General features: G+C 40.2%; 2 protein-coding genes across 4 annotated transcripts in view; one reads left to right on the top strand and one right to left on the bottom strand.

Annotated features, from left to right (window-relative positions):
• On the top strand, window positions 1-27,532 carry LOC137283514 (uncharacterized). Of its 3 annotated transcripts, none has more exons than XM_067815059.1 (2): window positions 1-170; window positions 25,745-27,532. In XM_067815059.1, the coding sequence occupies exon 2, from the start codon at window positions 25,823-25,825 to the stop codon at window positions 26,810-26,812; it is 990 nt and encodes a 329-aa protein (XP_067671160.1). In that variant the 5' UTR covers window positions 1-170; window positions 25,745-25,822; the 3' UTR covers window positions 26,813-27,532. The 3 variants fall into 3 exon arrangements, with proteins under 3 accessions (XP_067671160.1, XP_067671158.1, XP_067671159.1); XM_067815057.1 differs by lacking the exon at window positions 1-170 and adding an exon at window positions 10,920-11,149; XM_067815058.1 differs by lacking the exon at window positions 1-170 and adding an exon at window positions 20,656-20,946.
• Window positions 1-27,739, bottom strand: part of LOC137283513 (U3 small nucleolar RNA-associated protein 6 homolog) — a 154,807-nt gene that overhangs the window by 76,786 nt on the left and 50,282 nt on the right. The gene's annotated exons all lie outside the window — the stretch shown is intronic.

Genomic DNA, 27,739 nt, shown 5'->3' on the forward strand with positions numbered 1-27,739 from the left:
AGTGATACTGTGGTACTCCAGTGGCTGATAGAGATTGTCAAGCCAGACAATACGAGCAGTACTGTGGTACTCCAGTGGCAGATAGAGACTGTCAAGCCGGGGAATACGAGGAAATAGCACCACCATTTAGAGGATATATCCCCATGATGTAGCTGACAATGTCACAAGCGGTAAGTGCTGTATTAGTCTTTAATCTCATCCCACTTAGCTTGGCAGTTTACATAACACCAAGTTTATTTGTGAAGCTTATAAATCACACAATCTCAGAAGTGTTTAAGTGACAGGTGATAGAGGACAAGCCATTTATATTGCTTGATTCTGTTACAGAAATTATCAATTTGCGGGTTGTTCTTTCACTTACAATTTTTTCTAATAATGCTGAAATCCATGTATTATCTGGTCATCAGCCCTGATGTACATCCCTTGGCCCCTGACTGCCGGTGTAAGACTGAAAACATACCCCTATTGAAAAGGTATAATTATTACCCTGACTCACTTTTCCCCCATTGAATAAAGACGGGTAAAAAAATCTTTCAACTTTACCTTTCAGTATTTGAAGTACAAAAGTGTAGAAACAGTGTGAGTCAATATTCAACCAGGGCATCATTTTCAATACATGACCTAAGTTAATTTTCAATAGCAGCCAGGTGATTATTCAATGTTGTAAAAAGACCCCTGCATTGAAAAGCAAGTCTGGGCATTGATTCGATGTTGAAAAGGTACCCGTCGGGTACCTTTTCAATGTGGGTATGTTTCCAATCTTACACCAACCCCTAAATGCCGGGACCCCTGACTGCCAACCTTGGCTGTCTATCACATCTCACAGGCTGCTGGCACCTTATATATAGATCAGACTAGAACTGACAGCTACAAGCAAATTACCTTGTTATCACACACCTGAGTGAGCACTGGCCTGAGATGTCAGGTCAAGCGGAACACTGACCAATTGCTAAACTGACCAGATGAATGGCAAGGTGCCCTGATGGGGTGCTATTGAGAGGCAGTCACAATGAAGGTGGGAGGATCTTTGGGCATAAGGCCACAATCACATCCATAGATATCAATCTCGGTGGGGAGACCTATGGGGATTGAGGGTGGGTGGATTTGTAGTGACTGATATATGCAGGGTGGGTGTATCTGCATAAACCCTGTTACAGAGAGGGTGGCTGGACCTATGGGGACATGGAGGGTGGGTGGATCTGTAGGGACTGTCACATTGAGGGTGGGTGGACCTATAGGGACTGTCACACTGAGGTTGGGTAGATCTGTATTGACCATGACATGAAGGGTGGGTGGATCTGTAGGAACTGTCACATGGAATGTGGGTGGATCTGCATATGGACTGTCATAGAGAGAGTGGGCGGACCTATGGGGATTGTCACATGGAGGGTGGGTGGATCTGTAGGGACTGTCATATCGAGGGCGAATGGATCTGTAGGGACTGCCACACTGAGGGTGGGTAGAAGTATGGGAACTGTCACATGGAGGTTGAGTAGATCTGTGTTGACTGTCACACGAAGGATGGGTGGTTATGTAGCGACTGTCTCATTCAGGGTGGATGGATCTGTAGGTACTGCCACATGGAGGGTGGGTGGAACTGTGGGGACTGTCACATAGATGGTGGGAGGATCTGAAGGGACTGAAGGGTGGGTGGATTTGAGGGACTCACGTGGAGGGTCTGTAGGGACTGTCACGAGGAGGGTGGGTGGATCAGTCGGGACTGCCACATGGAGGGTGGGTGATCTATGGGGATTGCCATACAGTTACATAGGTTTTGATGAGTCTTTTTCGGGAGCTGTGTAGACATAATCCTCAAAGACATAACTGTTTAAATGAAAGTTCACACTGTCATTGACAGAGTGGATATCATGTCCCCACGTAGTTCTGGACCATCAGACTATCACGCATCAAACACCTGCTGACAAATTAGCTAAGAACTTGTTTTCCTTCTGGTGGTCGGAATATTTTCCCACATGAGAGCTAACAAGCTGGAGTGGTTGACAGGAGGTCCTGCAGACACACTGCCAGTGTAGCTCTACATGACAGACTGTCAACAGGCATACTCACCATTATCCTTTCAAAAGACGTCCACTGGAAGCATGCTAATTTCAACCGTTCAAAGTAACAGAGTGTTTCACCAAGTAAATTGTTCACTTTGAAAATAAAAATATTTGAATTTGTGATTCTGTTTGATCGGCATGCCTCTGCATGGAGTGTTGTGTCAATACATGGCTGCATCAACAGCAAGCAGCCGTCTCTCCTCCCATTTGTAACACAATGTCATTACTGCTCTGACTACCAATGTAAACTGTACTGACCATATGTGTATTGGTTGTGGAAGTACCTGGCAGGTAGCTGGCCCAATGTCCCAACAGGTATGTCAACAGATAATGTAGCCAGGTAACTAAACCACATGTATCTGGGGGTAAGGGGTGGGTCAGACTGCTGGTTCAAAACTTCTATTCAACCACTAAACACTCTCTCTAATTATGTCATTGTGTGAGGACTAGTATAATAAACTTTGTACACCAAAACACAGTTTCTAATACACAAAAAGGTTGAGATTATAGATGCACAAGACAAAAGATGGGATGATCTAGCTTTCCACTTTTTGTGCTATTCCAATGTAAGAAATGATCTCTCTCAGAATCAATTTCTGGCATTGATTACCAGTCTAACTTGATTGAAAGAAACTACTAACAGTCACACATTGCCTATATATAGCAAAGGGCACCACCTCACTGCCACATGCAGTCACTAGGGGATGTATTGAACACAATCAGGGTTAGGCTACTGACATGAAATGATTCAATGCCAGTCGCTGCCTCTTATGTACATGGAAATGGGGGTGGGGGAAAGAGGCCATAGGAATTTCTTGTGTATGTTACATACGATACTGAGAATACTATCTTAATGTGTAGGTCTAAATAAGTATTTGACACAGCTGAGTGAGTGAGAGAGTGGGTGAGTGAGTATGGTTTTATGCTGCCTTTAGCAATATTCCAACAATATCACACTTGTGCCAAAAACCGAAGTACCATGAACTGACTGACTTTTTAACAGTGACTTCCGGATGAGTGAAATAAAAACCAGTTACACAAAAGAAAATGATTAAGTTTTAAAACATTTGATCAAATGCATTGTCTTTATTGAACGCTGAGCGAAAAAACACACCCTAACAGTGATAACCTTCACTAACAGACGTATACATGCAAATATTACATTACAAGAATATAACACTCCACTGAATCAACCAACAACTTGCAGCAAGTAAAAAAACAAAAAACAAAAAACAAAAAAAAACAAACAACAACAAAAAAAACAAAACAAAAAACAAACAAACAACTGAGCCTCGCGAACCTAATATACTTCATGAAGCACAATTTTATTTTGCTAAATGTTGGTGTTAGAGGTTATAAATTACACAAAAATGAGCCACTAGAATATTTTCATGTTTGAATCCATATCCAGATAATCTGTAGAATCCATGCACCAGCAACATGTCTGCATCATGAACCATTTCCTCTCTGGATGGTGAAGTTCCCTGACATATAAGTCAATAACTAGCTCCGTCCAGCACACTGATTGCTGATATTGGTGTCACATCACTAAACTTCACAGACTCTCACCAAAAATATCATATGCCTGGTGCTGGCAGGACATTATAAGTAATCTGGAAGCCTTAACACGTGTGGACTATGTCAGTAGACTCTTTACCCAAAGACTTATATGGTCCTACAAGCAAAAACTACATGTCTGTCTGCTAAGTTGTCCTCCATGTACAAAGATATGTCACCTGTCATGCTAGCTGGGAGAGGGTACAGGAATATATACAATATCCTGACAGAGTTGATACAATCAGTGTAAAGCCTGCAGGGAGACTGCCGTTTATGGGCTGAAAAGGTCCTTCGGTCTCCTTAGCCTTGTGATGACTGTTGGTGATAACCGTCTCCTGTCTTACAGACTGACATACTGGATAACCATGAGAACAAGATGATAACACCACTAAATAACATTACCTTTCAGGGATAACAGAATTAACTCAGGTAACACCATTGTCATCTGTAGTAAAACAACTGCTTTTGTAATTATTTAAATAAATATAAATAGCACTTTAGTATATCTGTATTACAGCCACTTCTGTTCTGGCTTTTTTACACATATGATTACACAGGTATGATTTATAACTCTTATTCCCCTCAGTGTCTGCCATGTTAAGCACTGCATGACATATCTGTGTTTTTATGTCTCTGGTCTGTCACCTTGACCTTTAAAGGATAAGCAAAGGAAGGAATGACTTGGCAAGTCTAGACTGCTCAGCTGTAAACACTGTACTGGGTTCCATTTGAACATTATTTTGTAGATATTCATATTTTTAAACACGATAACTTCAGTTTGGTGGCTATATATTACTTTATTATACCCTTCACATATTCACTATCATGCACATTTTTGCGTTATGTGATCATAGTCAAGAGCATCCCTTCAAGCAGTTTGTGACCAGAGTGGAATGAAAGTGCAGATAGAATAACAATGACATCCATTATAAAATCCTTCTGCACTGCAGTCATCTGGACAAAAAGATGCAGGGGTAATATGGCAGATTATTGCAAAGCTCCCAATGGGAAACCACAAGATGAATTCCAAGCCTGTTGCTCTTGCCTGTGAGAGTCACCCTGTTCATATGAGGTTTTCATGTATTAAAGCGTGTTAGCATGGATTTGGTGGGTGGTGAGCTTGCTGCCTCATCCTCCTAGTCCTTTGTGAGGTCTGGCTGTTGTTGGATGTGTGTAATGTTTGGATCTCTGTCACCAGGCCTGTATCTAACCCCAGGCAGTTAGAGAACATTCATTTGGTGGATGTGAATGGGACAATAGTGTGTTTACTCTCGAACACAGGGCAGGAGATGACTCTTTCAGAGGCAACAATCAGGGGACGTTTAAAGCAACATGACAAGAATTAAAAGCAAACATAATCTGCGAAGAAAGTATGAAATTAGTGTGTTGTGCATGTCTTCCTTGTGCCACTGGAGAGGAGGGGAACGTTGGCTGTGAATCTTGGGAGCGGGAAAGGGCAGGTATGGATGTGGGTGGTGGGAATTGGGGTGGGGTGAGGAGAGGTGCAGAAATGAATGACTTCATAATGGAGTAATGATATCTGTGGGGCTGCAAATATGGAGATGAAGAGTCGTACTGCAGACAGGATATAAAGTCATATTGTAGTAAGCATGAGTGAGTGAGTGAATTTAGTTTTAACTTGCACTCAGCAATATTCCAGCCCTATGTCAAGGGTCTGAAAATAATCTGAACTAGACAATCCAGTGATCAACAGCATGAGCATCAATTGATGCAAACGGGATATGATGACATGTGTCAATCAAGCCTGCGAGTAGGACTGCAGGGAGGATATAAAGTCATACAGCAGAGAGTATATAAGAATCATTTTGCAGAGAGTACATGTTTAATCCCAATGCAGAGGTATATACACTCATAATGCAGAGTGTATAAAGAGTATTATTGTAGAGAGTCATGTTTAATCCCAATGCAGGGGTATATACACACATAATGCAGAGTGTATAAAGAGAATTATTGTAGAGAGTCATGTTTAATCCCAATGCAGGGGTATATACACTTATAATGCAGAGTGTATAAAGAGTATTATTGTAGAGAGTCATGTTTAATCCCAATGCAGGGGTATATACACTCATAATGCAGAGTGTATAAAGAGAATTATTGTAGAGAGTCATGTTTAATCCCAATGCAGGGGTATATACACACATAATGCAGAGTGTATAAAGAGAATTATTGTAGAGAGTACATGTTTAATCCCAATGCAGAGGTATATACACTCATAATGCAGAGTGTATAAAGAGTATTATTGTAGAGAGTCATGTTTAATCCCAATGCAGGGGTACATACACACATAATGCAGAGTGTATAAAGAGAATTATTGTAGGAATGATGCAGAGAGTCACACTGAGTCATGCTACAGTGGAAAGATGGGTTTCCAGAGTATTCACTGTTGGTACATTGCATTTAACATCCTTGGGATGAAGTTGATATGCTGGGATGTAGCGGCTGCCAGTTAATGAGATATCATCATTAGCAGGGCAGTAAACCTTTCCCCTCCCATCACCACTCCCACCTTCTCATCAGCCCAGCTCATTGTCCACCCTATGTGCCAGCCTATATATACATGTCTCATTAGAAAGCTCTTCATCGCAGCATACTTGTGCCATCAGACCTCCTGCCCATGATATAGGTCTCTATCACTATGTCCTGAGCCCAGGCCCATACTTTGACAGGAACGAAGTACAAAGGAGACCAATAAATGTCTTATGGCCACAGCAACAGTGATTGGAAGTGTTTGCTGGCTCTTGGACTGCCATCTGAGCAATAGATCATGATTTACAGTCCTACACAATTGGTTGTCCTAAGGCCTCAAAGCAGTGCTCATTGTGGACAATTCAATTACCTAGTGCAGTTAATTTATTGCAGGCTGATGATCACATGATCAGGGCTTTATTTCACAGCCAGGTAATCATGGATTGTTGGTTTAAAGGTAAACAGGACTGTGACTGAACAGTGGTGTTAGTCAACCCTCTCATGATTAATCGCTACCAGGGGCCCTGACTGGACGGTTCTCGTGCTTTCACTGAGATCGTGCTTCCACGACAGCCCTCAAGTGGGATATATTTCATGTCATTAGAGTAATCGTGGTTGGAGGAGATACACCATCCTAATCCCGCAGTAATTACCTCACATAATCCACATCACCCGTAACAATCGCAATTCAAAATAATCCACTAACGTCCCTTTTATCAATATCACAAACAATTTGTTGTTGTAGGATAAAACAGATTCCTAAAATGATACTGACTTTGAACAAAAAACCCACAAGCATGGTAAATTAAACACTGTACTAATTTCATGCGAATATCAGAAAATGAAGCTGAATAATCAATAATGGTTTCAACTTGAGGGATCATGTTGGTAAAGACACCTGTGTAAGGTGTCTCAGATTTCTCGAGGTCCTGCATGTTTTCCCAAAGGAAGAGATGAACAGGAACAAACCATTATTGTGAGGAAACTTGTCACATGAGAGTCCATTTGACCATTAGGCTTGGTGATTAGCAGTTGTTTGCTAAATGTCATCAATATTAAAGCCAAACAGAAGCAAGCTGCATACAATCAAGCTTGAACAACCAATCAGTGGTTGATAATACGAAGACTAACAATTCCACATTCCTCACATATCTTTCAAAACTAATTTTTAAGTGACCGTAAGGTCGAGGGTAAAATAGGCCTTCAGCAACCAATGCTTGCTGTAAAAAGCAACTATGCTTGTCATAAGAGATGCCTAAAGGGATGGGTGGTCAGACTTACTGACTTGGTTGCCAACTGTCATCGGTTCCCAATTGCTCATGCTGTTGATTACTGGATCGTCTGGTTTGCTCTTGCTGTTGATTACTGAATTGTCTGGTCAATTATTTACAAAGTTCTGCCAATTATAGCTGGAATCTTGCTGAGAGTGGCATAAAACTAAACTCATTAACTTAAGTACTTTGCATAGCTATTTGAATATGAATATGAAAGTGATACAATCACTTCTATCAGTCTGTAATCACAGTCTATCCACTGTCTGTAATCACAGTCAGGCATTTTGTTTACCTGTAAAGTTACCTGTAAGTTATCACAGTTCCTTCTACATGTAACTATTCACATGTCCCTTCCGCCTTAAATCATTGTAAACTCTATCTAATAACATTTAGTCACAAAGTTCTTGGAGCCTGTAAGTAACCATTCACTTCTACCTGTTGTTATTTAATTCCACAGTCTGCTTTACCTGTATGTCATCACACAGTCAATCCCTACACCTGCTTCAACATACACTGCCTATTCCCACACTTGTCTGTTACACAAGAAGCAGCTTGGAGACTGAGATTATGGCAGTTCACACGAGACTTGCAGCATGAGTGATGACGGACCCCTGAGGTGAGGGGCTCGGCCTGCACATACGCCACATATTTGCAGCTACCTGTCCGGCTGCCCGACACCTACCTACCTACCTACATACATACATTAAATCATTACATCAGCCCAGACATCACTTGTGGAGTCAGTCACAGGTAACAAATATCTGCCTTTAAAATACAGTTCCTGTTTCTCTCTAAGTCTACACCTTCATGGAAAAGATGCAACTGTTATTGTCTGGTCTTTTTACAAAGACACTTCAGATGTTTTAAATGCTTGCATCATTTGAAAATAGTGGTATGCCTGGAAATAATGTTTCAAGTTTAGATCATTAGGCTGTTTAACTAGACCACATCTGAGACCGATGAAACTGATTAGACCCATACCTGACCACAATTCCAGACTTGCACAAGACTCTAAGGTAATAATTAATAGTTTAAATGAAAATTTTTAAACAAACATAAAAAACAGACTTGGGTACTGTCCACTTATCTAGACCTGCCTCTGTCAAGGACAAAATTACTGTACATCCATGGGCTCAGAGGCAAGGCTGCTAAGACTCTCTCAATGATTTGAAGTTAGAGTGTTAACCTCTGTGATCTATAGCTGGAAGGGCTGGCCTTAAGCCTGGCCTCCCATCCACCACAGACACACACCCTTCCATCACCACTGTGGCCTCTTGAGCAGGAATGTTTGTACTTTAGATGATTGACTGATGGCCTGGAACACTGATGACATGTCTGGAGATGATTCATCACCTCATAAAAACACTATTTTTTCTGTGTTTATGACAAGTTGTATCAAGATACTTCATAGTAGTAGCTAGTTGTGAGGGAAGGGGTAGTTACATTCCATAGACAACCATCAGTCAACCCCATCCTGGGGAACAGATTGAGTTTGCAACCTCACCTATCAGGATGCTATTTGAACTCATGGTTCATGGTGTCATCTTCTATGCAGTCACAGACGAGAAATGAGACACCAGAAAACACATTAGAAACTAAATTTACTGTTAATTGAACATACTAATCCAAATAATTTGGGAGGACATTTTCAAACCTACAGATCATGGGGTGAGTTCAACACATTAGAAAATGTCCAATCAAAAGTTATAAAAAATATGTGTCATACTGGTATGAAACAAATCACAATGGATGATTAACAACAGTAGCTACGATATTTCTACTGTATCTTTGTATTGTCTCTACCTATGACTAAAAATACAATCAACTAGGGTAAAACACTGCTTCATGTTAAACTGCTTCCCTGAAACATCTTTTACTTTCCTGTACAAACAGCTTCACTGCAAGTCCAAATATGATGTAGTTAAGTGATCATTCCAGTTCGTTATAAAGTAAAACAGTCCTGTCGTACCTTGTTCTTAGAATTAAAGTATCCCTTGTTGATATTTGTACAAGACAAAGACACAAGATGATCAGCGCTGAGGAAATTATTTTCGCCCACACTGCAACACATGAATCATGTGCAACTCCCAATGGCTGGTTGTGGTACACAATATAGCAACAATTAAAACTGTCTTGCAGGTGATAAAACTATCATAAAGCCTGATCTGCTGTCATGTAATACGCAAGATGATGTCACCTTGTCATGTTTATCGTGAGTCATGAGAGGCGCGTTGCTCCCTCAGGAACAACAACCACTTTCATATGAATATATATGCTGCAACTTCTCCAGGACACTCACAAAGATGATTGAATGATGATGATGATGATGATGATGATGATGATGATGATGATGATGGTATAAGTAGCAGCAGTAGTGGAGCTATATTGTTGCTAAGAGTGCTCCCAGTAACACGTTTAAAGTGAGTTCAGTTTTACACCACTCTCAGCAATATTCCAGTTAATTTCAGTAATAAGAATGATAGCAAATTATAATGATGATTTTGAAAATGATATCAAATATGACTCATATTTCAAAAAAGAAATCATAAAAACATTGCATAATGTGTATAGCTAGTAGTGCAATGTGAAAGCTCTAAAAACCTCTATATAAGACTCCAGCCCCACTCAGCAGCGTTGGACTAAGAAGCAGGACGTACTTTCTTCAGATATATTATTCAAAGTACAATAATGAAAGTATGTGCAAACAGAGCAGGACAATCTGTTTTCTCTCCTTTTCATGCAAATATCCGTACATGAAATGTTGATCTGACATTTTCCTCAGTACATAAGGCAATAATCCTCACCACTGCAGTGAAAATTTACATAATTGCACAGATTTTTCTTTTCATAATGTGGAAATGGTGTCTATCACTGCCATACAGTTTATATCTGTTTTATGCTGCTCTATGATATGTAAATCTCCAACCATCAGCAACGAGGCCTGTCAGCGACTAAGCTGCCTGTGACACTAATCCACAGGCATTCCCCACAAACATCTTGCCTTATATGCATGCCAATATATATCAGTTTTATTACTGAGTGCCCTCTTAAATTCATGATATAAAACATCTGTAATGTTGCCTTAAGCATAGCTAAATGGGGACAAAATGCATCTCCTCACAGAACTCCAAAAGATCATTCCACGGAGGAGTTAATCAACAGTGAAATATGATTGCTGATCATAAACATACAAAAGAATTACAAATTTGATAAAAAATGGACTTATTTCAGGGCAGGTTGATTTTGCCAGGCTACGAGTATCGCGACAGAGTTCATTCACAAGACTGTAGTCTACTGCATTGTTACATTAGCAACCCATTTCACCTATTCAATAAAGAAGCAATTTTGTTTTGCCCTTTTACTCGTTCTCTTACGCTGGGCTAGGTCTTTTTATATTCTGTTGAATTATTCCTGAGAAAGGAAAACACACAATATGTTTTGAGACATTGAGCTTGTGTTGATGTAGGTCAAGTAAAATCGCTAACGTCTGTCGTCTTCAGAGCTCTGCAGGTTCTCCACTGTGGCTATACCTTAACGGGCCACAGGTAACAACAGAGTCACGAGGAAGCTGATCGCATGCTCGCTCTTGCTGTCTTGCCAGTTAGTCGCTCCACAGGCTGAGCTTTACAAGCCGGGCAGACGGCAGTGTGACCACAGTACAGGTATGTGCTCCCTGCCGCACAAAGACCGCCAGTCGCCAACGGGTACATGTGATACATGGAGCAGTGGATTGTGGGATACAGTGGTCAGTGAGGATACACTCAGTCAGATGTAAGTATCAATAATACTTACAATACACAGGCTATTGTGGAGATAAGGGATATTGTCATGGGGAAACTGGAATGTTGTCAGAGTGAGAAGTCACTTGCTGTAGTATATCAACCTGCGTGTTTAGACTCAATAACGGCTGATCGACAGTCAGATGAAATACCAGGCACATTCTTCACACATGTACAGCTAAAATATAATAGCAGTGTGGTTGTACTGAAATACTTGTCCTGACAACCAGCAAACTACTGTTGTCACTTTAGTATAGACAGTGTAGCCGTGGAGACTGACCAGTCTTACAGTGTATGTGGCAACAGAAAGGTAGATATTGTTGTGGTATATGTCCCAGGGGTCTTAAATTCATCAGCCTCAAGCGACAAAGCTGGAGCAAGTCTACAGTCATGGTAATCAGCTGGCTCACAAACACATAATGACTCTATCAGTATCAATAAATATGTGATTTTCCACACAATAAGTCGTGATTGGATGCTGGGATAATCTGAAAGCGGGTAACCGTGGCTATTGTGTTTAAAACGTTGGACCCGATGACCCCTCGCAGCCCGTCTGCTCTCTAGGTGTTGAATACCTGCTGTACAATGGTCCATGCCCATCTTCCACCTCCACAAAAGACACCCCACAGCCGTGTCATGGGCCATCAGGGTATCACATACTGCACTGTGGGTAGAATACTGTGTTTCACTTCTCCCTCAATCATCCCTATTCACACATGGTTGACCGTATAATCATCGTAACTCATCACCATTGTCTGACTGACTGTATCTTTCAACTGACAAATTTCAAAGGCTATATTTAGTTACACACACATTATATGCAAATCTAAATTTAAGATTTATTTTATTGAGGTAATTACCCAAGGAAAGGAAATTCCTTAAAATATAAAATCCAATAAAGGCCCAGTTTTACTGATACTTAATCACCTGGGGAGCTAAACCTGTGTAGAATTTAAAGTGTATTTAATACAAAGAAATTTAAAGCCATCCACTCAACTGGGATAGAATCAAGTAGCAATCTTATGTGCACTGCCTGACAATGATGACATTAAAGATGATTGTGTTAAAGATAAAATGCTTTCAAGGTGATATCTGAAGAAGACTTGAAAGGCTACATTTTTATAAAGAAATATTGAGTCCTTGAGGAGGATACAAGTTCCTCCTGTTTTGACAGTGGTGTGGCTGAGCATCATGTTTAGAATTGTCCTGCTGGTGAGGTTGGTTTGGAGTTGATCAAGGTTACCACACGCTGCTCCCATGGTGGACGATGTTGCTTCAACAACGATGCAGCGGCCTTGTGGCAGCAAATAACACTCATAGCAACATTGGAGGGCAATTTCCGAGAAACAGAAAACAAAAAAAAAAGTGTTGGTGAAAGTTTGTGAACATCTGATCAAAGGTGTTGTCATCATGGTTCAATCTTGTCGACTCCAGGCTTGCAGATAGATTTGCTGCCTGTTTTTCTCAAAGATCTTCCACTTTGTTTGTATTGTGGTGATGCAAAGTGTTTGATTTGAAAAAAGTAAAATGTTTTGAGTTCCGCCCAATCCTGCCTCTGGGGCTCCTGAGAGAAGGGCTTGTTTGTTAGCTTTCTGCTGTTGAACAAGGGTGTCTCACTGTAGATACTCCAAATCACTGAAGCCAACAATTCTCTGTTTTCTTTACTTGACGATATTTCTAGAGATACATATATTTATTGTTTAATTGGTGGAATTCTTTACAATTTTACTTCTTTATTTTTCCGAATTCTGTGACTGTTGGCTTGTCAAATATGAATTGTTTAGGTTACCTCATCAATTGACAATATTTCAACATCCAAAATAATGTCAAAAATAATTCTTTCAGCTATTATCAATTTAACAAAGGACTGGCTCAATGTTCTCAGTTGCAAATAATTTTAGAAATGAATGCATGCTGCAAAATTAAATTTTGCTCAAAACAGACTCTAAGAACTAAGATATCTTTCTTTACAGGCATGAAACTAATTTCTCTACACTAAACTAACCTAGTCTATGATGAGACAGACTTGGTTATTTCATGGATATTTCACGCACTACATTAGACAACTACTTGTTTCACTGTAATAAATTAGATTTATTTTCACTCTGGTTCATTTAGTCACAAGTATCAGCAAACCTATCCATGTGTGCATGTCATTAAATATCAGTGTTGGTCTTATGCAATTTCTAGTTCTTAAATTTCTGTTCACTGAAGCATTCAGTTTTCATAATTTTATCTCTGTCTCGTACGTTTTCATTGATCTTTAGTAATTAAACTGTGGTGGTACGGGGCTGGCCTACGGGCATGTTGATATACGTAGTCAGTGATACGCAGGGGGATTATTGAACATGAAAATACTGAAGGGATCCTAAGTAGGTTATTAACTTTTGTGCATCTGTATTGGCCCGGTCTAATTAAGTGTGCGGGTCACAGATCGGGTCATTTTTTAGCGATATTTGACAGATATAACAGCTGGAGACTTACTTGTTTATGCACCATGTGGAGAAACATTTTCCCAGCATGACAACAAGTGCATTACCCACTGGGCCACCCTGTCATCATGCCTCACTGGGCAAGAACTCTGAAAGGCCTTCCACATGAACAACTGCCGTTTTACCATTATGTCACACACTCCCCAGAACAGTTCCATCAAATAAATAATGTTTCCACCCTAATTCTCCCACGGAATCATTGTGACATTAAACCACGATCATCTTGGGACTCTGCACTAAATAAACACACTTTACTGACTCAGCTTCAATGATGGCAATTGTGTTTCATGACACCCCAATATTTTCCAAGTCTATTGTTGCATTGACAGATGTAACTACAGTTTACGGCAATGTTTTAAGTATGACAAATAACCCACGGCCTGTTAACTCCCCAATAAATTCAAAAATTGCAGGCCGTCTTTAACCTTCTTAAAGACATAAATCTTTCCTATGAAACTATGGATGCCCAGGGACAAAGCACATTGGACAAATTACGGACTAACATATAACCTCTTCACAGCCATTCACAAGCGCCCTGACATATTGCTAGCAAGACGCTCAGCTGGGACGAGTGTCAATAAACTTGATATGCCACGAAAACCTTCAGGATCATAAACTACCACTGCCATTAATATAAAATAATGAGATGTAATTTCACACAAGCGAAATCCTAGACCAACTGAAGGAAATAGTGCAAATACAACATCAGTTCCTACAATGGAGAGTATGTCGTGGGAAAGGTTTACAGTGTGTACATACAGCACTACTTGTCATACAAAACAGCAAGTACTCAGGCCTGTTCTTTAATATAACTGTAAAGAAGCAGATCAGAAATGAATTAAACCTACTGTAGGGTGGAAGCACATTTAGTTGAACTTTGACGTTTTCATGTTATCTCACAAAATGTTGTACCTGTATCAACTTTCTAAAAGAAGCTGGCCACTGAAGAAATTTTATCTTGCCCATTGGTGTACTTTATTTAACAACCTGACTGGAGATAAACACTCCTAATTATATCAGTGTCTATATTTAAAGAAAGACAATGGTTCATAAAAATCAAACCTCAAACACACAACTTCTTTAAACTGCATGAACTTTGCAGTTGAAAGATAAAAGCCATAAAAAATAAGTACATTTATTTTTTGTACCATTAATGTAACATAAAAAAAATCATATTTGTTAAACACAGCACAAGACAGCAGCAATGTGAGTGGTTGTATGGAATACAGCACAACACTGCAGAACTAATGTCTGCCAGGATGCCAATAACTGCTACTCAGATGTGGAATGTTGCTGATGCTAAAATCAATCAGTCATGCCACAAATAATGACTTAATCATTAATCAATATATTCCGTAAAGGCAACATGTCATTTCTTGAAAACATATTTTTACAAACTTTTCTGTAAAATGATCTTATAATATTGATGTTGTGCCTCATGCCTGCAACAGGTAATTGTGAGTTGAGACAGACAGGTAATCTTCTGTTGTGACATGGAGACAATACCGAGCTGCTGAAGCTGCAGTCACTAGTGAAACACTGTGATGATGTCTAATGAGTGAGGTCATTCACAAACAACTGCCCCAGGGTGCGCCATGTGACAGCAGGAAGTCATGTGACTGGCCCCAGGGGACAGAATCACCTGTACCAGATCAACCGCTAATAGTTCAATCTGCTCATCTTTAGGCTCATCAGTAGGAATGTTAGGTACGGCAGTTATATCAAGGTGATCAGTATTGCAGCAAGTGGCCACTCGGTGGCAGGTGCCCCCTTCTCTGCTCTGACACTGCTATAATTACATGTCACAGTTACAGTTCACTATCGCCAACAATCTCTCACAGCCATCAGGAACATCTCCTCCAGTCAATTCCCACCTCTTGTTGACATCAATGTCTGAGTATGTAATATTGCATGCATCATTAAAACCCACAGCAGTGCTTCCAGAACAAAACAGCCAGGTAGCCTAGTGGGTACAGTACTTGCTTATCATGCCAAAACCCAGCTTCAGTCCCCAGCATGGGAAAATGTGTGAAGGTCTTTGAATGGCATTTAGAGGAAAGAGTAAGGAGATACTCCAAACCGTTGTGTTCCCCATGATAAAGTATAAAAGAAGACTCTCTTGAAAATGTGTGAAGCCCATTTCTGGCGTGTCATTTTGTGCACTGTTAAGGATAAAATTAGAATAAATTCCCACTTGCTCATAAAGCACCAGCACAATGTTATGACATTGAGACGTTGACATGAAACTGCATGTATAATTCAATGTGTACTAGTTAATAATATTGCCCTTTAATCGGAATAACTTTCACTTTCTCCCAAAACCATAATCATACAAAATTCAAACAGTATTTTCGTAAGGGAAAACCAACAGACATTAAGAAAACTTCTTGTCTTAAATGTTTAATAAAACAGCAATTTTCATGATATTTTCATTACACATGAACTACTGTTGGAAATGTAAGGGTCACATGGGGATCACCTTCAGATATTGTGTTCATCACACTCTAACAGTGTAACTCCCTGGACTGAACAGCCAGTGAAACCAAACATCTCCCACCCCACCTTCATCAGTCTAACATACCTGATATGCAGGTGCTCTCAATACCATATCCTCGGTACCATCCTAGCCACCCCACCTTCATCAGTCTAACATCTCCCACCCTGATATTCAGGTCCTCTCAATATCATATGCTTGTTACCCGCCTAACCACCTAGGTCCATTACACATTACAATTATCCCAATCATTACGTACAACTGACCACACACTGCTTCTGCTCGATACTGCAACCAATCTGATATGCAACATAAGCATTCACAAGTTTAATGCTGTCATGTTAAAATGGTTTGTTAAAACAAGCGTCACATCAGAGGATGACATATCCCCCCGGCCCCTACAAATCTGAAAGAACAATCATCTGACAGTTAATTAACTTGATTGATTAAGTCCAACTTGATTTTTTCATTCAAATCATTTCCATGGAAATTATGAAAAATATAAATGTCAAATATCTGCAAATAGCAAAGGCACTACTTTCATATCTGTTTGATATATCTGACAATTATTGTTGAAAGACATTGAATGTTTTTTTAATTTATGCTCCGGACACAAAATCTTTACAGATGGAAGGACAAGGCGTCGACTATAATAAAATAATCTAATGAGTGGGAAAGTAAATGAAAACTATCACTTTTACTGATGAAAAGATCACAATTAATGTTTTACTCTGGAACCCGCAATAATATTATTGACTGAAGCAGAAATGAACCCAGATTGAGAAAGTAAAACTTTGTAATTCCAAAACAGTTATGGGCGACAAAGTTCATTACATTTACAAGTTCATATCATTCAGATTTAAGAGAAAGATATTTAAATGGTTACCATTATAGCCAAAAATAAAGAAGCACAAACATTGTTCAAGATGTTTGTATCCATAAAAACCTAACTCCCAGTGTGTCATCTCAATGTAATTTGTCAGACAATGTATACATTTGTATTCATGAAGCACGGGTGGTTTTTTTAGTACATAAGAAGAAGTTTGAGATTATACAGCTGGTAATGTGGACTAGATGTCTCTCTATTAGTCTCCCCTCCACCTCCTAATCCACACTGACAGGCATGTAGGTTATAAACCTGTCACAGCAACACTTCATTAGAGGATCTACTGCACAAGCTTAGTTAGCTACACGCTGTGCTTCAAATACTGTTTCCCACAAGTTTACTGTTCTCAATGCTAAACTACACCACTTGCCTTGCTTCTGTCATCAGAACAGATGTGAGTGACATGTCAGAGACAGGGTAAAATATAGGGCAATTTTAATAATATGACAAAGCTTTTGTCTATCTGGCTTCATTAAGGAGTGGAACATAACAAGGCTTTCTACCAAGCCCACTAATGACATTTTCCCTTCAGTTTGTTGTGCTACAGAAAATTACATGAGTAATTGTTGAATATGTATTTTGTAAAAGTAAAAATAGCATTGAAAGGTTGAAGTTTTACAACAGTCTCCATTAATGACAATATCTGCAGGACACTACTCTTGGTATTCAGGGTTATCATTACTGTATGACTCACTCACTATAAGACAACTTAATACACCCTGCTCCTTGCTCAAGACTGGATGTTGTACAGAAGTGCACAACACCTACAGCACTTCTCGTTCAAGAAAAGAAAATCATTAGCCATTTCCAAACATTAACTTCAAGACAAAAACATGAAACTATATATTTTCTTTTACACACATCCAGAACAAAATAACTCTTTCTAAAGTTTCTAGCAATATTTAGCAAGACTAGATTTGTTCTGTTCTGAAAATTGAGATTTTCTTTGAGCTGTTTCCTTTACATTTTGAAACACAATAGAAATAATACCAGATACATCCAAGGCTTGATGTGATTGTGCAGGTGTCATGGCGATATCCGAGTACAACTCAGTGCTGTATTGATGTTCCATTGATCTAATGACACAGTCATGTTATTACGTAACTATCGCTGCCTTGTGTCTGATGCACAGGACAAGGAGATCAATTCCATCGCATCAAAACAGTTCAATGATAGACTACTCAACTCACTAATCGCTAAAAAAAACATTCTGCATGATTTTCATCTGGATTTTGAGTTATATTCAATCATATTTACAACACGCTCAGTTGAACAAGGGGCAAGCTTCTTTGTTGTAACCACAGTCGATCAGTGCTCACATCTTTGCAACATGACATTGGTAACATTAAATCTCACTGCACAACACATGAAACACTGCAGAACGCACTCAAGTATTATACCTATTGAACTGCATTCAGTTTTACTGCTTCAATAAACATCTCAATAGATGCAACACAAAGAAAGAATCCCTCAAAGAGTGTACAATTCTCATTACAATAGACTTTGTGTGGCCAACGCAAATTATATACCAAATCACTAAATTCAATCGGGAATTATTTCTTATACTGAATAAAGACGGACATGTACATCTTTATTGCCTGTGTAATCCTATAACTAGATCAAAGTAGTCTGCAGTGGTGTGAATGTTGGTGTTGTGATTGTTGTAGTTGACGATGAGAACAGCTCACACCAGTATGTCCCCCACTGATGTAGACATATGGAGCTAGCCTATGTCAACATACAGGCCTCCATCCAGCCTAACCTTTCACCCAGTGTCATGTTTCCCTTACAACAACGAGGGATTAAACACTTGGACAAACACTCAAGCAGATCAAAGAGGCCTGCTGTGTTACTAATTACTAGCTAATTAGCCAAACGAGGTCTACATCAGACAGGAATCACATGTATATAAATTCATTTAGCACTTACATCCTACCCATTAGTAGCTCAACTTTCAGGGTATAAGTTTCTACTGTATCTCAGCCTGGACTGATACAGTCAGTTCCTCTACTGTGGTGCACGTTTCATGTCTCCCCTCTGTGACACGACCTCTCCATACAACAGCAATCCTTCCCAGTCTAGCAATACACCCAGTCATGTTCTGTGTGACTTCCAAGGTAAGGCATTATTGATTTCACTTTGGTCATTGGCTGACCCATTTGAACATTGATTTCTTTTGATGTCCATTATATTACCACTTGCACCTTGCAATGATAGCATCATCTTTCGTACACACACAAAGTCACTTAAATCAGGCTCACAGTACTTATCTGCCACAAACTCAAAGAATACTTCATTACTTACCATTTCAATATAAGACTACAATGAATTATGCAAGGATATTATGGTAATTACAGATTCATTGATTAACTCATGTTTATATATATTAGATAAAATCTCCTATTTTTTCGGAAATTATGATTAAGGTAACTGCTAATGAAACAATCAATCGTCACATCAAAGTCACGGAGTAGCTACTGAAGTTAGTTTCAGCTTTCGTAAATCCACCTAATAGATAGATAATGCAATTATGTCACAATAGAAATATGGTGTGTGAAAGGAACATTTCGTGTGGAATACTTGCCATGAAACAAAATACCTACAAGCTGCTTCAAGGCTGCAAGTGAAATATTGAGTATGTATAACTGTGACTGCAAGGCATGCTATTTGCAGTATGCAACTTTGATGAAGCCGACACAAGGGCTTTAGGCAGATATGATTGGTGCAGGTACCCTGTTGAGAATCTGGGTGGGGCAGGGATGTTATCAGGGTAAGATAACACTGAAGGGCCTTATCTCATGGTCAGTGTATAAGGTATCATATTAATAACTCACATCTGCTCTCGGTTAATTACGTGTTTTGTTACAATAAAGATGTTTAGTCCGCTAAATGTTCTATATTTTTTTCTCTTAAAGAAGTAACATAGTTTTTCATTGATATGTATAAAAAATGAAGTTTTATGAAGAAATCTCTGGTCCTGATATTTATAATAACAAAAATATAGGCTATCATATCTTGTGAGGTTATAGAGTGTCTGTTCCTGAAAAAAGTACCATTTCTAATTCCATGTGATAACCATTATTTATAAGACACACCAATACGTTAATGCCTGTGGTTATCCAGTGTAATGTCAAGACCTTCTCACATCATCTCAAAGGCACAGGGGTTCAGTTTTGGGGTTAAATATTGACTTTCTCATTTCTACTTCACTTACAAAGTTATGCAAGACTTGGAAGATATATTCCTGGTGAGGGACACACCACTGCCTCACTTCTTTGATGTTTTCTCTCGCATACTGTAATCCGTGGGAAGTCTGTCAATATTGGTAGACTAGCCGCTTGTGACCGACTTGATCACCCACTGTATATAATGAGATATCCTTGTCTCAGAGTAAGTCTGGACACGGGGGCCCCCATTGTACCCTTCTGGTCCCCTGCACCCAGGGAACACACAAGCAATCAGTGTATACAACCTGGTCAGACCACCCATTGGCAGCCTTTTTTAATTAGGTAATGTGTTTATTGGTGGTGATTACCTTGATCAGTGGCCCTACCCCTGCCCATCCATGTGGAACTGAGCCAAGCGAGGCTCGCACCTCCCGCCACCAGTCAGCCAATCACACGGCCAGGTCAGAGAGCGACAGTGGTGGAGTAGCAGCAGACATGAGTTGGCCACTGAGTTCAGGGAGTGAACCCGTGGTGGCAGGACGGATTACTGACAGAACTACCGGAGTTGTGTTCAAGTAACATGTAGCACTATCTACAGTATACAGTCTATGATAGACTTGGATATATGCGGTGGAGGGCCGTGACCAGGTGCTAGGGCAATGAGTGAAGGTCTAAATATAGGGGTGAACACCTGGAGAGAGACGACTTTGTTGTGGATATACACTTCCACGGGCATTCGTGGTAACAAAGGTGAGATTTCAGGAGAGTTCTGTACATGTGTGTGTGCCTGAACAAAGCTAATCTTATAGCTTCTACTGGACAGCTTGTCACTATAAAACTGTTGGATAACAGTTGTTTGTAGCTTATAATAACAGTAACTTGAGACAGGTGGGTTAGACATAATGACCAGAGACAGGTAGGAAGTAGTGGTTGTCTCAATATCTATTTTATCTCTTTAAACTAATCTTGCAGCTTCAACCTGGTATCGTACAAAGTAAGTTACCTTGAGTTCATGAGTTTGATATGGAGATTTAGCATGTGTCAAATACTTTATATATCACAGACTCGGCATAGTATTTGAGTTTAGAATTAATAAACCTAGGCTTATAAATAATATTTTAGGTGTTACACTGTTAGACTTCAGTATCTTAAATATGTGAGACATAAGAGCATACATGTTAGTGATGTTGTCCTCATAGAGAAGATAAAATTTCCCTAAGACATGTTGTCCTGTATTCTGGACACTCTCAACAATACAAACAAGTCCCATTAATGTATTTGATTTCAGAAAATTAAGCAAAATCATTTATACAATATAAAAAATATTTGATGACAATAAAACGTTAATTACTGAGTGTTAATTTATATCACAAACATTATATTTTCAAAATATCTCTTGAGCTGATAATGTGAAGGCACAAATAATCAGCATAGATTATTTCAAGAGGAACTTTCATGAAATGTTTCTTTCCTCACCATCAAAAATACTAGTTTCAAAACTGCATCAATATCAAGGTTGTACAAATACTGCATCGGATGTATGGCAAAAGGACCAAAACAAACCATTACAATAGATACAAAAATGAAAAAGGAAGCACTTCTTAACAACTGATTATAGGAAATAATAACTCTAACACAAATCTGAAGAAAATGTTGTCTCAAGCCAACAAGAAGAAGCAGATATTGATAGCTCACCAGTAGCATTTAAGCATATATTATCTTTATCATGTAAAATAAACGTTATCTACTAGCTGGTGTATAAATATATAATAATCCTTGCTATACAGATAGAGATCGGACAATAATGTCCGACAGTGAAGTACTAATGGCCTTAGTCATATTCTGAAGTGGCTTGTCTCAACATCCAACATTACAGTGTGGTGCTTACCATTAAATATTGATAGTAATTTGTAGAAAAGAAATCTATACTTTAGATTGCCTTTCCAGTATGACCCATACACAAGGAGATCAGTCACTGTCATGATAAATCATTCATATTTTCATAACCACAAATGTCCCGGACTCCTGAAAGTATTATTCTCAGGTAGGGAATATGGTTAACATCAAACCTGTCTAACAGCAACCAGAGGAAAATAACAAATGTATAGTTTTAATCGTGCTTTTAAAATATAATCCTTACTACCTTTCACATATATCACAGAATTTATTTAAAATTTCCTGCATACATGTTTACTCGTGTGTTATTGTATTGATTGGATGTCAAAAGAGGAATTGTATACTGGGTAGCACATTTGTTGGTGATTCCCAATTTAATACATTTAAGGAAGAACCTCTGATGGAATGATATATCATACCTTGTGGACTGATTACTGTGAGATGAAGACCTGAGTACATGTACCCATGTCAGAACACCTGATGAAGTAATACCAAGGGTAGAACATCTAAATCAGTGCTCTCCTCTGTGTGCCCAACTGCTGTTACATGATTGTATCTATTCCTGTCTTGAATGGGGGACAATGTTCACAGCAGCAAGGAGCCAACATGTGAGAATGTTTGAGATCTTGGTCCAGATGTGTGCAGGATTACCTCATAAAACAGTATCAACATGATGCAAGCTACGAGATGAAAGCTGTCCGAGGCTTGCCCCAACACAACATCACTATGTCCTCCCTGAACTACCCAGCTGCACAGTGGGGAATTTCCTTTCTACAGTATCAATTCTTTGTTTTCTGGGTGGCGACAGGGATATTCACAGCCTTGCACTCATAGCCTATACTTGTAGCTTCCCCTTAAAAACTTATGTGTGGTTCGAATTTATCAAAGATTGTACAAACAAACAAACTAAATATATTCCTTTAAGTTAGGGTTACGTGACTGTTTCTCATGATTGAGTAAAGGCAATGATAGTTTTTCAATGAAAAAATCTGTAAGATTTGTGTGTGTTATCAGGGAGTGATCCATGTGTTATCATAGAAAGATCCTGTGCTGCTCCAGTTGGCACTTTCTGAAGACATGGTACTTGATACCATCTCTCCACAAGTGTTACAGAAGGTATCAGAGGGTGACCTGCTCTCCTACACAACCATCTTTGTATAAGTCACCATGGTCACTGTAACACAGTACCATGTCACTACAGCTCTTATTGCTTGTTGACTACCACCCATAACACCACTCCGTATCATATCTAATGCTGAATCGACAGTGATAAAAATATATGTATGCACTATTGAATAATACCCTAACACAACAAATCCTGACAACAGGCAAATATCAGGGAACCATCTATGATATCATGTCTTCAGTGGGTGGCCTTGGCCTACCAACTATCTATAGTATAAGTCAAGCGTCAGAAACATTATCCATTAGGAACGGTTGGCCTCAAACAATAAACGATGACTTATGACCACCTGACCGGAAACTAGTTTACAGGTTGTGTTGTACAACAATTTACCATGACATGTTAATCCTGAGGTCCCAGCGGGTGGAGTACGCTCTATTACATATGAACAGTGTTGTGTTACAGACAATCACAGGTAACAGGCTTGTGCTCACTAACATACCACTAATCAGCTTTATTGGATGCAGAAACTATTAGGTCACAGAAGGCAGAGGTCACTGGTCAAAAGCTCAGTTCATCCCTGTAATCCATGTGCTGTTCACACTGGGGGAAGGATCTGTATCCTTTAGAGGGCTTAACAGCCATGAACTCTGCTAACGGGAGTCTTTATGGCTGGTGTCATGGTGGTATTGTGTCCCACTTCAGAGTAGCACAGGGAAGTCATGGGTCATAACCTGTGTCAGGGGACGAAGGTGGTGCTAGGTGGCTCACAGGAAAGTGACGGGTCATAACCTGTGTCAGGGCACGAAGGTGGTGCTAGGTGGCTCACAGGGACGTGACGGGTCATAACCTGTGTCAGGGGACGAAGGTGGTGCTAGGTGGCTCACAGGGACGTGACGGGTCATAACCTGTGTCAGGGGACGAAGGTGGTGCTAGGTGGCTCACAGGGAAATGATAACTTTTAGCCAATACTGAGCATGTTTGCTACTGTCTCATTTAGCATGGAATCATTAATCACTTCCATACAGTCCTGTCTATGATTAACTTTCATTGTATGACTTCATGACTATTTTATGTGTGAGATTCTTTTTGCCGACATGTGTATAATACTCATCATTACAACCTGAGGTGATTTCTAAATGACTGAACCTTATAATAGTATGTGCCAACAGCACTGCCGTGAAACACTGTGATAATTGAAGCCCTATTTCTGACAAATTGTGTCAACATTGAAATCAAAGTGACAGCTGTTCTCTACAAAATTCCTGTCACTAAATGATCCCTGTAACATGAAACCAAACTTTTTGTAACCAGAGTTGTTAATATGACAATTCCAGTATGATTTTCATGGCAAATGACTACTTGATCTGTAGCGTGTACCAGGTGACCTTCAGTTGGACAATAGGCATCGCATGTCAAAGGCCATGCCTCCACTAAAACGCCAAGACACCTGCCCTTCTGGGTTTTTCTAGTAATGGGAAAATAAAATGTCAATTTAAATATCTGCAGCTTACTGAAACGAAACAAGCTGTTGATATGAATAGTTAATAAGCAACCATTATGGATGAGCTCCCACTGCTAACACAGCTAATCATTGCATTTCAGAATCATTGTTTTACAACAATTAGTCGCAAAATCTTCATGACAAGCAAAACTGCCTACGATTTCTTCCACATATTCAATCAATGCGCCATGGTGTTTATCCCATGTAGAAGTTGTGAAAGTCTGCATTCCTGTATGAATAATAAATCTCCCTCAGCAGGGCAGTGCTTGCTGTCTATTCAGGAGAAAGGCCTACGTTCCACACAACCCAGGATCAACAATGGATGTAGAAATACCATATCATTGTTTTGAACTGGGCTCAGTACAGTGGCACAAATATGACGGTTAGTCCCCATGTACAGGATGTGGTTGATGTGCACTCTGAAGACAATGTAACCTTTGGGGTGAAGCTGCACATGTCACTACCCTGACAAGTGTCAGATCTATGGCCCCAAGGTGGGTCTACAGTCAGGATTCAGAGAAGCTCTATTGTACAGGGTGAGGAGATGGGTAGCATCTACCCTGGGGTGGGTATGGGCGCAGGAAGAAGGGTTTTATTGTCCTGTGAAGTAGAGGTTGTGGCATGTGCCCTGAGGGTGGGGTGATTAATCCTGATCAATACATGACTGTTATGTTTTGGGCACTTGTTACACTGAGGCGCTGGGTGAGGGAATGATGCATTGTGAGTCCCAACACCGGGCAAAGTTGAGGGGGTGATCACATTTGGTCAGTTTTGTATGGAGGCAGGAAGGGTGTGATCATGGTGAGGTGTGTGGTGTAGCAGATAATCTGACCATAGCACTGCTGCCCCACGTACCACTGTGATAAGCATATGTATCCCTTAGAGATGGTATGTCTGACAGGTCAGTCAAGGTCTTCTTACACATACTCAGCCTTTGATTTATTCCTTGAAACATCAGATGCATAAAGTTGTTTGATATATATGTGCAGTCCAAGATGTCTCTAATTTTGTGTGTCTGTTTTCAGATTTTCGATGTGAGCGTGGTGTCCGCCAGCCCTGTTTAAACTTTATGATGGGGAAGACGCAGTTGAGAGCCAACCATTATGATTATTGAGAGGAAAACAATGAATATTCTCTTCTACCTGGGGATTATTGTGCCAACAATCATCACTGTCATCTTGTTTGTGCTTTTTATCGTGTGTTGGTATCGTCTGAAAGCGCGTCGGGAAGTATTGCACAAGAAACACGACCCCCACGGCAAGATGCGACAGCTAGGTGTGTCACGGGCTCCACCTCCTCCACCTGTGTTCATCCGACAGGAGTTCCAGCGCCTGTCTGTGATTGGAGAGGATAACGATGCTTACCAAGTGAGTCGCAGCCCTTCCACCGAACAGGATCAGGGGGGACGTCCAGGATTGTACCACGCTCCCCATGACAGTGGCTTGTCGGAACTGAGTGAGTTACAGTGCAAGGACAGGCCTCATTCACAAGCATCACAAGGATCAACAGATTCAGAGGATTCCGGCTTCAGGAGTTCCCGTTCAGGACAATACCACCCTAGTGCAAATAATCAGCTTCAAGACATTCCCTTACTGAAGCCTATCAAAACCAACAAGGAAGCTGTAGAGACAGTGTGGCTTCAACCGTCAGATAACGCTCATTCTCAGTCACAGATGCAGGCATGTGCACGGCCACTCAACTCATCCACTAGAAGCATAACTTCATCTGCCAGACATTTCAATACATCGGATAGAAATCTCAATTTCGCAGTAAAAAATCTCCATTCTTCTAAGAATCTGAATTCTTCCTGTAGGACAATGAACAATTCTTCTTCTTTCAGTGGTATGGAACTGTCACCACAGAAGGTAGACTTGACAGACATAAGTACCCACATCAGCTGGATGTACCTACAGAACTTAGCAACATCGTCGCCCGCAGCGCCACATGGCAACGGGCCTGGCATCAACCCCAAGGTGACCATGGCCCAGGTTCACTGCTGTAGTGACACAGCTGGGGCTGGGGCTGGGGCTGTTGGTGGGGCTGGGGCTGTGGTGGAATCCAATGGAGATTTATTGGGGTATTCTGTGGTATGACTGGGAACATTCCCAAGATGGAGATTTTCACTGGATTAGACAGTAGTTGATTCAATCTCCTGTTGTGTGATTTTGTGTGGATAACTAGTCTCAGAGTCAATCTCATTTCATTCCAATCTGCAGCAAGCAAAGCTGCTGATTCACAGGCGAGTTCAACAAAAAATAAACCAAACAACAATTTTTCTTCAAAAATTGTTTAACTTGAGATTTGCCCTGGTGTTTCAATGTTGGAGGATCAGAGATGATGGCAGAGATTCGATGATTGCAGGATTACACCACATTCCTCCTACGCCTCCATTCCTCTAGTGCTACAAAGAAGCTGTCTCTGCATCCGTGTACATACAGACAGTGAACTCATTCAGATAATTGTGGAAATAGTCTACTGGACAAGCTCGTCCCCTGTATGTGTTTTCTATGTGACTGTGTTTGTGCTCTCTGTGATACCATGGGTAGCAGCCATGTTGTTGGTGTGAGGCCAATGTGCTTGTTTTTCTGGTACAATGTGAGTGTGTTGGTTGATGGCTGGGAGTAGTCCGTGTGTATGGCATGTTGACCAATCCAACATGTTATTGACTTGTGTGAAAGTTGAGGCGTGACAGGGTGCGCATGGTGGGTGTGAACTGGACAGCAATTTGTAAACTGTGAAAACATAGTTCTCAACAACGTCAGTTGCTTGTTGACTAAACCTGACAAAATAAAATAATTTATGTACTTTTCAAATCCTTGTTTTTCATGCTATGTCCTGGGTTCCATATTCAAGTCAAATGACATAGGGTCTCGATAAAGCTTTGAACTGAGAGTACTATCTCGGTCCCACTTCAGCCTCCACGCGTCTTGTGTAAAGTTGGAATGCCCAAGTTCTCCCGTACATATTCACATAAAATAATGACACAACCAAAACACCTTTCCCACGGGTAGAAACATTTT

This window comes from Haliotis asinina, chromosome 5 (genome assembly GCF_037392515.1).
Source record: "Haliotis asinina isolate JCU_RB_2024 chromosome 5, JCU_Hal_asi_v2, whole genome shotgun sequence".
NCBI lineage: Eukaryota > Metazoa > Mollusca > Gastropoda > Lepetellida > Haliotidae > Haliotis > Haliotis asinina.

Excerpts from the sequence above, each read along its gene's own strand:
- LOC137283514 (XM_067815059.1), top strand. The coding sequence starts at position 25,823 with ATGATTATTGAGAGGAAAACAATGAATATTCTCTTCTACCTGGGGATT.